At 37.8% G+C, this 10,051-nt stretch overlaps 1 protein-coding gene and 1 pseudogene across 1 annotated transcript; one reads left to right on the forward strand and one right to left on the reverse strand.

Annotated features, from left to right (window-relative positions):
* Window positions 1-5,809: 5,809 nt before the first annotated feature.
* Window positions 5,810-6,818, reverse strand: LOC131614243 (uncharacterized). Its single transcript, XM_058885859.1, has 2 exons — window positions 6,662-6,818; window positions 5,810-6,579 (listed from the first exon to the last, which is right to left on the reverse strand). The coding sequence occupies exons 1-2, from the start codon at window positions 6,816-6,818 to the stop codon at window positions 5,810-5,812; spliced, it is 927 nt and encodes a 308-aa protein (XP_058741842.1).
* A 1,290-nt stretch (window positions 6,819-8,108) lies between these two features.
* LOC131611979 (soyasapogenol B glucuronide galactosyltransferase-like) lies at window positions 8,109-9,745 on the forward strand (annotated as a pseudogene).
* The last annotated feature ends 306 nt before the right edge of the window (window positions 9,746-10,051 follow it).

Here is a 10,051-nt window from a genome sequence, read left to right on the forward strand (position 1 = left end):
TAGTGGCATAGTTAACCTGTGCCTCATTTAAAACTTTGCTCGCATAATGTATAGCATGGAATTGTTTGTTCTTCCTTTGGCCTAAGACCGCACCAACCGCATAGTCACTCGCATCGCACATGAGCTCAAACTCAAGCGACCAATTAGGAGCGACAATTATGGGTGTGGTGGTCAAATTTGCTTTAAGTTCTAGGAAAGCTTTTAGACATGATTCATCAAAATTAAATTCCATACCTTTGTTGAGCAAATTACTCAAAGGCTTTGCGACCTTGGAGAAATCCTTGATGAATCTCCTATAGAACCCAGCATGTCCCAAGAAGCTCCTTATGCCTTTCACATTCACCGGAGGGGGCCGGAAGCTTTTCAATAACTTCAATTTTTGCCGGATCGACCTCAAGCCCCTTTGAAGATACCTTGTGGCCAAGAACAATCCCATCCGTCACCATGAAAGTGCATTTCTCCCAGTTGAGAACCAAATTTGTTTCAATGCATCTCTCCATCACCACATCAAGGTTTTTCAAGCACAAGTCAAATGACGACCCGTACACAGAAAAATCATCCATGAACACCTCAATGCTTTTCTCGATCAAATCAGAGAAGATAGCTTGCATGCACCTTTGAAATGTTGCAGGAGCATTACATAGTCCAAATGGCATTCTTCGGTATGCAAAAACGCCAAAAGGACATGTAAAAGCAGTTTTCTCATGGTCCGCCGGATTCACTGATATTTGATTGTATCCCGAATAACCATCCAAGAAACAATAGAAATTTCTTCCGGCTAACCTCTCTAACATTTGATCCATAAAAGGTAATGGAAAGTGATCTTTTCTTGTTTCTTGGTTCAACCTCCTATAATCAATACACATACGCCACCCGGTCACCGCTCTCGAAGGAATCAACTCGTTCTTCTCATTTCTCACAACTGTCAATCCACCCTTCTTAGGAACCACATGCACCGGGCTCACCCATTTGCTATCGGAGATGGGATAAATCATACCCGCCTCTAATAACTTCACAACCTCTTTTCTAACAACTTCTTTCATGGTTGGATTCAATCGCCTTTGAGGTTGTGCCACGGGCCGAAAATCATCTTCTAACATAATCTTATGCATACAATAGGCCGGACTAATACCCTTCAAGTCGGATAAAACCCATCCTATTTCTTCTTGATTCTTTGTCAACACTTCCTTCAATCGATGCTCTTCCTTGTTAGACAAACCACTATTAATGATAACCGGCTTAGTAGAATTGTGACCGAGAAACACGTATTTCAAGTGAGACGGTAACACATTCAACTCCACCTTTTGCTCTTCAACTTTGGGTTCATCCTTCAACTCTTCAATTTGAGTTTCAAATGGATTCATATCCTCACAAGCCTCTAAATTTCTCAAGCAATCATCAATTTCCTTCTCTTGATCTTTGGTGAGAACTTCAAGAGCTTCCATTAAAGTCTTCTCAAGAGGATTTGACAAGTGCATTTGATTCTCCACTTTCATAATAGCCCTTTCGGTAGCATCGATTCTAAAACAATCATCCTCATCATTAGGATGCTTGATGGCTTCAAAGAGATCAAGACATAATTCTTCATCTTGGTACCTTAATTTCATTAAGCCATCATCAATATCTATCATCATTCGGGCCATCTTCATAAAAGGCCTTCCTAAGATCAATGGAATCTCAGGATCTTCTTCCATGTCTATGACAATAAAATCAACAGGATACCAAAATTTGTCAACCTTGACAAGCAAGTCTTCCGCAACTCTATGAGGATGGGCTGTGGATTTATCCGCTAATGATAACGTCATTCTTGTCGGCTTCAAATCGTTGATTCCTAATCTTCTCACCATAGACAATGGGATCAAATTAATGCTAGAACCGGTATCTACCAAACCTTTGCCTATGTGAACATTTCCAATAGACACCGGTAAGGTTACCCGCCCAGGATCATTTGATTTTATCGGAGTAGTGCGTTGAATTAACGCATTACAACAAGAGCTCACCGTTACTACCTCCGGATCCAAGAATCTTCTCTTCTTAGTGATGATGTCTTTGATGAATTTTGCATACATCGGCATTTGCTCTAATGCCTCGGAAAAAGGAACATTAATTTGCAACTTGCTAAAAATATCCAAGAACCGAGCATAGTGCTTTGCATCTTCTTTCTTTGACGGACCGGGAGGGTAAGGTAATTTCTTCACTTGTATAGAATCATCCACCTTCTTCTTTCCCTTCTCGCTCACACTCAATTTTTTTCTCTCTTTTTCTACAACTTTCTCAAGAGTTTCTTTTTCCACTAATTCTTTCTCTTTCTCATTTTCAACTAAATCACCCTCAACATTCTTTTCTACTTCAATCACCCTATCTTTTTCACTCTCAACAATTTCCTCCTCAACTATTTCTCCTACACCCATATCAATATTTCTACCGCTACGAGTTAGAATTGACTTACAATGCTCACGAGGATTTTCTTGTGTAGTAGCCGGAAAAGGACCTTTGTTTTGATCGGCAAGTTGCTTTGACAATTGCCCGACTTGAGTTTCAAGGTTCTTTATTGCGGCATCCGTACTCTTTTGGCTTGCAATTTGAAATTGCATGAATTGGCTAAGAGTGTCCTTGATTGAAAGCTTTGTTTGTTGAGGTTGTTGATTGTAACCGCCTTGATAAGGATTTTGACGATTCGATGGGCCCGCTTCCGGCCTCCATCCTTGTTGATAACCTTGATTACCTCTTTGTTGGAAACCTTGGTTATTGTTGTAAGGTTGTTGTTGTCTTCCACCATATCCTTGATTAGGATTAGACACATAATTCACCTCTTCACCCGGTGGAGGACAAAAACCTGTTTGATGGTCACCCCTACACAATTCACAACACATCACCTGTTGATTTTTAGAAGGGCTCCCATTTATCTCTTTGATTTGTTGAGGGAGTTTTGACATTTGTTGAGTAAGCAATTCTACTTGTTGTGTCAATAACTTGTTTTGAGCAAGTATTGCATCACTAGTATTCAATTCAAGAACTCCCGGTTTTCTTTGCGATGCACTACGGTTGTGTTGCCCTTGATGATCATTCAAAGCCATCCTATCAATGATAGCAATTGCTTCAGCAGCTGTTTTTGACATCAACGAACCACCCGCGGTAGCATCTAAAAGAGTTTTTGGTTGAGGTTGGAGTCCATTCCTAAAGATATGGATTTGAGACAATTCATCAAACCCATGACCTTTGCATTTTCTAACCATGGACTTGAACCTCTCCCATGCTTCATTGAGAGATTCATTCGAACCTTGAGAGAACACCGCAATAGAAGTTTTCGCTTCCATGAACCTATTGTGAGGAAAGAACCGATCCAAGAACTTCTCTTCTAACTCGTTCCAATTTGTCATGACATTATTTGGTTGATCAAGGTACCATTCCTTAGCTTTTCCAATTAAGGAATGAGGAAAAAGTCTCCTGAACACCTGTTCTTCTTGGTCTTCCGGAGCACCAATTGTTCCGGCGATCTCGTAGAACTTTGTTAGATGAGTAAATGGATCCTCGTGATCTGCCCCTGTGAAAGGATTCTGATAAAGTAATTGAAGTAACCCCGTTTTCATCTCGGAGTTTCTTCCATTGGCTTGATCACGAGCAAATTGTGCATTGAGTCGAGGGCTATTAACACAAGGCCCTCGAACTGGAACAATAGGATCCGCAGCCATTTCTTCCTCAACCAAGTTTTCAACCGGAGTTGAAGAAGAAGATGCTTCTTGTTGTTGTCTTCTTTCCCTAGCTAGTTGTCTCCTCCTACGAGTTTTGCTATTCTCTCTACGAGCAGTCCTCTCAATCTCAGGATCAAAAAGGAGTTGATCTGCAGGTATACGTCCTCGCATAAACTGTAATCTGAAAAACTAACCAAGCAAATTAACAAACACAAGGAAAATAAATTTAGAAACAAGATATTAGTTGTAAGACTCAATACAAAACAAACTATTGCAATGCTTGCAATATCTAAACAACAATCCCCGGCAACGGCGCCATTTTGTTGAAAGAGTATTGTGGTGTACTTTTCGTTATTATCGTATCCACAGGGATTATTGCGATATCACCGCCGTTCTATAGCCTATTTTGTCTTGAGTTAATGTTGCTTTAGTTTTAGGTTTGCAAAAGGTCATTCAATCACTTTAGTAGCAAAGAGTAAATTAATGAAGGTTCTAAGTTAAAGAAAATGCATCAAGATTCGATTTCATCGACCTAAGTTTGTATGTTTCCTTATAAATATATGCTTATGAACTTGCTAACGATCAATATAATTACGTATCGACACCTATATTGTCCGTGTCCGCAACGATATAGCTAGATTTACCGTATTGTTTAACCGACGATTTCTCCACCGTTTAAACAATACAAATAACGTTTTAAGAACCGATACTTAGTAAGCATCAAACTCTAAATCCATGTCTGCAACTTATAGTTTGAAAGATGATGAGTTAGGTCTAGATACAAACATTGATGTCTCAAACATTTATACCAAAGAAAAAGCTTTAATAAACAAACTAAACCATCTATATTGATCATCACTTGTTCATACACATATATTCACAAGAAAAACATACAAAAGGCTAGGAAGATTACATCTTATCTTGATACAAAAGGGATTTAGCTATCCATGAGAATGGTAGCTTGCACAAGAAGGAAAGGATGAAGATCAACAAGCATCAAAGGCGATTAATCGACGATCAAGGCTTCCAATCTTCAACTCTATGTTTGCTACAGTGTATTATGCTCTTGTTTCTCTCTAAAATATCTCTACTACTCTCACAAAATGATCTGGCCCATAAACAAATAAACAAAGTTTCGCAAACCGCGCTTAGCGCGGTATAGCCCGCTAAGCGCGCCATCAAAAAATGCTTAAACCGCCCAACCGCGCTTAGCGGGCTCCAGACCTCGCTTAGCGCGGAACTCTCTGCCAGAACTTCCTTCTTCTCTTCAAAAGCGCGCTTAGCGGGCTCAACCTCGCTTAGCGCGCTACCTCTTTTCAGCAATCTTTGGCTTTGGTCTTGGAACATCTTCAAAGTCCTTTTTCCATGGTCCAAGCTTCCAATTATCTAAAAAAAACTACAAAATCCAACAGAAATTGCAAAGATAAGAACTATTCAACAATAATATAAATATAAGAATAAATATATACCAAATGATAATAAAATACTACTATTAAACACAAAAAGACTTGAAAGTTACCAAAAATTACCTAAGATATTTACACAAATTGGTAACTAACAAATTGCTTCCCAATTAGACATCCTTCACAGAGTTGGTCTGGGTGGTTGATGCTAGGCAAGCCTCTCACCATCTCCTTCTTTGCCAAACGTTCTAGACCATCGAAGTTGAGATGCCCAAATCGTAGATGCCATAGCCATGAAGAGTCGGTATAACACGCCTTGAGACACTTTGCCACATCATTTTGAATGTTCAAAAGGAACATTCTATTCTTTGACATAGGCACCTTAGCAATCAAGTTATGTCTAGAATCTCTTAAGAAAAGATTATGTTCTTTCAAGTGGATGTCATAGACTTTCTCTAATAATTGTCCCAAGCTCAAAATATTATTCTTCATGTTAGGCACATAGTAGATATTGGATATGAATTGATGACTACCATTCTTCAAGCGTATGAGAATTTTACCTTTGCCTTTGACTGGTATCTTCTAGTTATCTCCAAATGAGACATCGCCAGTTGACACTTCATTGATCTCTAGAAACATGCTTCGATCGCCGCACATGTGGTTGCTTGCACCAGTGTCGAGGTACCACTTGTTTCTTTTCTCTTCAACTTGGTTTTAACATGCGAGTAGCAAAGTTTCTTCTTCTCCACCTTTTTCTTCTACAAAGTTAGCTTTCTCTTCAACCTTCTTCAAGAATCTACACTCGGATGCATAGTGACCAATCTTGTTGCAGTTGAAGCACTTGATTTGTGATTTTTCGTACCTCGACCATGAATTTCCTCTTCCACGACCTCTTGTCGCTTGTGGATTCCAACTTCTTTCTCCATTGTTGAAGTTGTTAGAGTAGTTTTTGTAACCTCCTCTTTCTTCTTCTCCAAGTCCTCGTCCACGTCCACGATCTTGGCCACGATCTTGGCCACGACCTCGTCCTCTTTGGCTCTTGTAGTTTACATAGTTTGCTTCCTTTATGTTGAGTTGTAGTAGTTTCTCTATAGCCTCCTTTTGTTTAGTTTTTCTCTTTTGTTTTTCTTCATATGCTTGTAAGGAACCCATGAGTTGCTCAATGGTCATGGTCTTTAAATCCTTATTTTCTTCAATGTTGATAACAATGAAGTCAAAACTCGGATTTAAAGTGCGAAGTATTTTCTCCATGACTTTCACATCATCAACATCTTCACCATTTCTTTTAAGTTGATTGACTACGGCTAATACTCGAGAAAAATTATCAGAAATTGACTCGGACTCCTCCATAAACAAACGTTCAAAGTCACCTCTAAGAGTTTGAAGACGAATCTTTTTTACCTGCTCAACTCCTTTGTTGCAAGTTTGAAGCTTGTCCCATGCTTCTTTGGCCGTCGTTGCGTTGGATATCTTCTCAAAAGTATCTTCATCCACCGACCGATTGATAAATGAGGAAGAGAGCTTTCTTGTCTCTCTTTCTTGACTCCTTCAATGTATCTTTTGCACCTTGACTTAGTGAGGCTTCATCTTGCTCCTTGAAGCCTTTCTCAACGACATCCCACACATCTTGAGATCCTAGTAGCGCCTTCATCTTGATACTCCAATTATCATAGTTGTTCTTTGTGAGCATCGGCATTTGAAAAGGGAAACCTCCATTCGCCATCTTTTGAGGACCTTGAAGCTCTGGTACCACTTTGTTGGAATTAAGGTTGTTTTTGTGTGTAGGACAAGTGTTTAGAAATATTGGAGGCTTGAATAGAAACTTGATAGGTAGGAGAATTCTTTATGGAAGAGAGAACTTTGTATTTTTGCTTGATGCAAATGTGTAGGATTACATCTCTATTTATACTACTCTAAGGAGAACTCTAGACACACTAATTCTAGAGTTCTCAACTCTAGAGATTCAAAGAGTATTCTAGAGAATTTTACAACTATAAGAAATATCTAGACATTACAAACACTACAAGAATTCTCTAGAAACACTACCCAAAATCTAAGCCCAAAATAGCTAAGCCCTTAATTTAGGCCCAAATCAAGTTTATATTTCAACAACGCTATTATCTAATGAACAACGGCGTTGTGGAAGAATAATATGCCATATTAAAGAAACCAGACAGGAATGATGTATCATTTGAAACATTTGTTTATAATGGCGAAGGTAGATATAACATAGGAGTCAACAAAGTCTTTGTGGACGGAGGAGTGGCAATAAGTTTGATGCCTCGATCCCTGCTGAAAAAGATAGGAAGTATGATACAGAACTTCGACCACACATGGTTTTGTCTAAGTATGAAGGTAAGACATGCCATATACTATGAGTGATACAAGTTGACCTCTCAATTGGTGCTTTAACCAGACCAACGCTCTTCACGATGATTTCGTCTAAAGAAAACTATAACCTATTGCTAGGAAGAGAGTAGATTCACGATATTCTAAGTAACATAAACCATAACAAGCGTTCATAAACTAACAATGGTTGATGCTTAGAACCTTGAAACTTAATGGCATATGCAATAAGACAGTGTTGATGCATCTACACAATGCATATTCCTCATCTCAAAACATCTTTTTCAAAAATAAATCATATTTCAATACTTAGAGAACTTGTCTGAATTCTATTTGTTACTCCATTTTCAAATTTGTTACTCACACACCGTGACGAATTTTCAAAAATAATTTTCATCTTTGAATTCTAAAATTTTTTGGAACACGTTAAAGCTAGAGTTAAAAAGAATCTGGCATAGTTAATACACAACAAGTTTTTTGGAACACGTTAAAGCTAGAGTTAAAAAGAATCTGGTGTTTGAAATAGCCTTTAAGTTTATTTTAAGCTGCATGTTGTTAATTAATTTAATTAATATTTTACTATAATTAATTTGAATAGGATGGAGGACTTGTTGACTTGTCTCGTAAGACAAACGATTGTAAAACAATCTCTCAGCCACAAGTAACATAACCACAGATACACCACAAAGATTTCAAAAGCAATAATGGAATCTCAACAATCCCACCATAACCAACTTCATGTCATTTTTCTTCTATTTCCATCTCCTGGCCATATGAATCCCATGATTGACACTGCAAGACTATTTGCTAAACATGGTGTTAATGTTACCATCATCTCTACACATGCCAATGCTTCAACCTTCCAAAATACCATAGACAGTGACTTCAATTCAGGATATTCCATCAAAACTCAGCTTATTCACTTCCCTTCAGCTCAAGTTGGTCTCCCTCATGGTGTTGAAAACTTCAAAGATGCCACTTCCATTGAAATGTTTGGTAAAATCAGCTATGGAATATCGATGCTACAAGATCCAATTGAGATTCTGTTTCAAGATCTTCAACCGGATTGTGTAGTCACTGATATGATGCTTCCTTGGACTGTGGAAGCAGCTGCAAAACTAGATGTTCCTAGGATTTACTATTACAGCTCAAGCTATTTCTCAAACTGTGCAACTCATTTGTCATGAAGTATAGACCTCATGATAATCTAGTTTCTGATACACACAAATTTACAATTCCAGGTTTGCCTCATACCATTGAGATGACCCCTCTGCAACTTTGTGATTTTTTCAAGGACGATTTTGAATCAATTTTTGAATCGGAAAATAGAAGCTATGGAACACTATACAATAGTTTTCATGAACTAGAAAGTGATTATGAGAAACTAAGTCAAACTACAATGGGGATCAAATCATGGAGTGTGGGACCAGTTTCTGCATGGATTAACAAAGATGATGATAAAAAAGGCAATAGAGGACACATTGAAAAAGAGGGAGAATTGTTAAATTGGCTTAATACTAAGTCAAATGAGTCTGTTTTGTATGTAAGTTTTGGAAGCCTTACTAGGCTTTCTCAAGAACAGATTGTGGAAATAGCTTATGGACTTGAAAATTCAAGTCATAATTTCATTTGGGTAGTTAGATAAAAGGATAAAGATGAGGATGTAGAAGGTTTCTTACAAGATTTCAAGCAAAGGATGAAGGAAAACCAAAAGGGCTATTTGATTTGGAATTGGGCACCACAGCTTCTGATATTGGATCACCCTTCAACAGGAGGTATAGTGACTCACTGTGGTTGGAACTCAATTCTTGAAAGCTTGAGTGTTGGTTTGCCAATGATCACATGGCCAATGTTTGCCGAGCAATTTTACAATGAGAAGTTGCTTGTTGATGTTTTGAAAATTGGAGTTTCTGTCGGATCAAAAGTGAACAAGTTTTGGTTAAGTGTAGGTGAAGATGTAGTGGTAAGGGAAGAGATTGCAAAGGCTGTAGAGATTTTGATGGGAAGTAGTGAAGAGAGCAAGGAAATGAGGATGAGAGAAAGAAAGCTTGGTTATGCTGCCAAGAGGAGTATAGAAGAAGGTGGACATTCTTACAACAACTTGCTTCAGTTGATCGATGAACTGAAATCATTAAAGATGGCTAGAGAACTTGAAAAAAGAGGATTAGATAATTGAATTGATGTTGACATTGAGTTTATGTTATTGCTCTAGGAGTTGCAGATGGTGTGATTTTATTAAGTTTTTTTATTTTAGCTTGTAAGATGATGAATAACATGCAACTATTTTTGAAGCAAATAATTATCATGAAGCATGTAGGGATCTGTTATTACTCTTGTGATGTGTCACTTGTTGATATAAGATTTCAATTCTCCTTAATAATTTGAATATTTCATAGGGTAAAAAAGCACTCAATACCAAAATTTCTTGATGAACAATACTTTTCCTCAAACTGTTTTTTGTGTATTGTAATTAATCATCTAATTGATATTTTTCTTGATAAAGGAAATGAAACTAAAACCAAGTTGTGTTTCATATTGCTGTCTATAAAATATACTGGATTGCCATACTCCAAGAGATAATCTTTTTTTAACATAAATTATAACTGGATT

This window comes from Vicia villosa, linkage group LG6, assembly GCF_029867415.1.
Source record: "Vicia villosa cultivar HV-30 ecotype Madison, WI linkage group LG6, Vvil1.0, whole genome shotgun sequence".
Classification (NCBI taxonomy): Eukaryota; Viridiplantae; Streptophyta; class Magnoliopsida; order Fabales; family Fabaceae; genus Vicia; species Vicia villosa.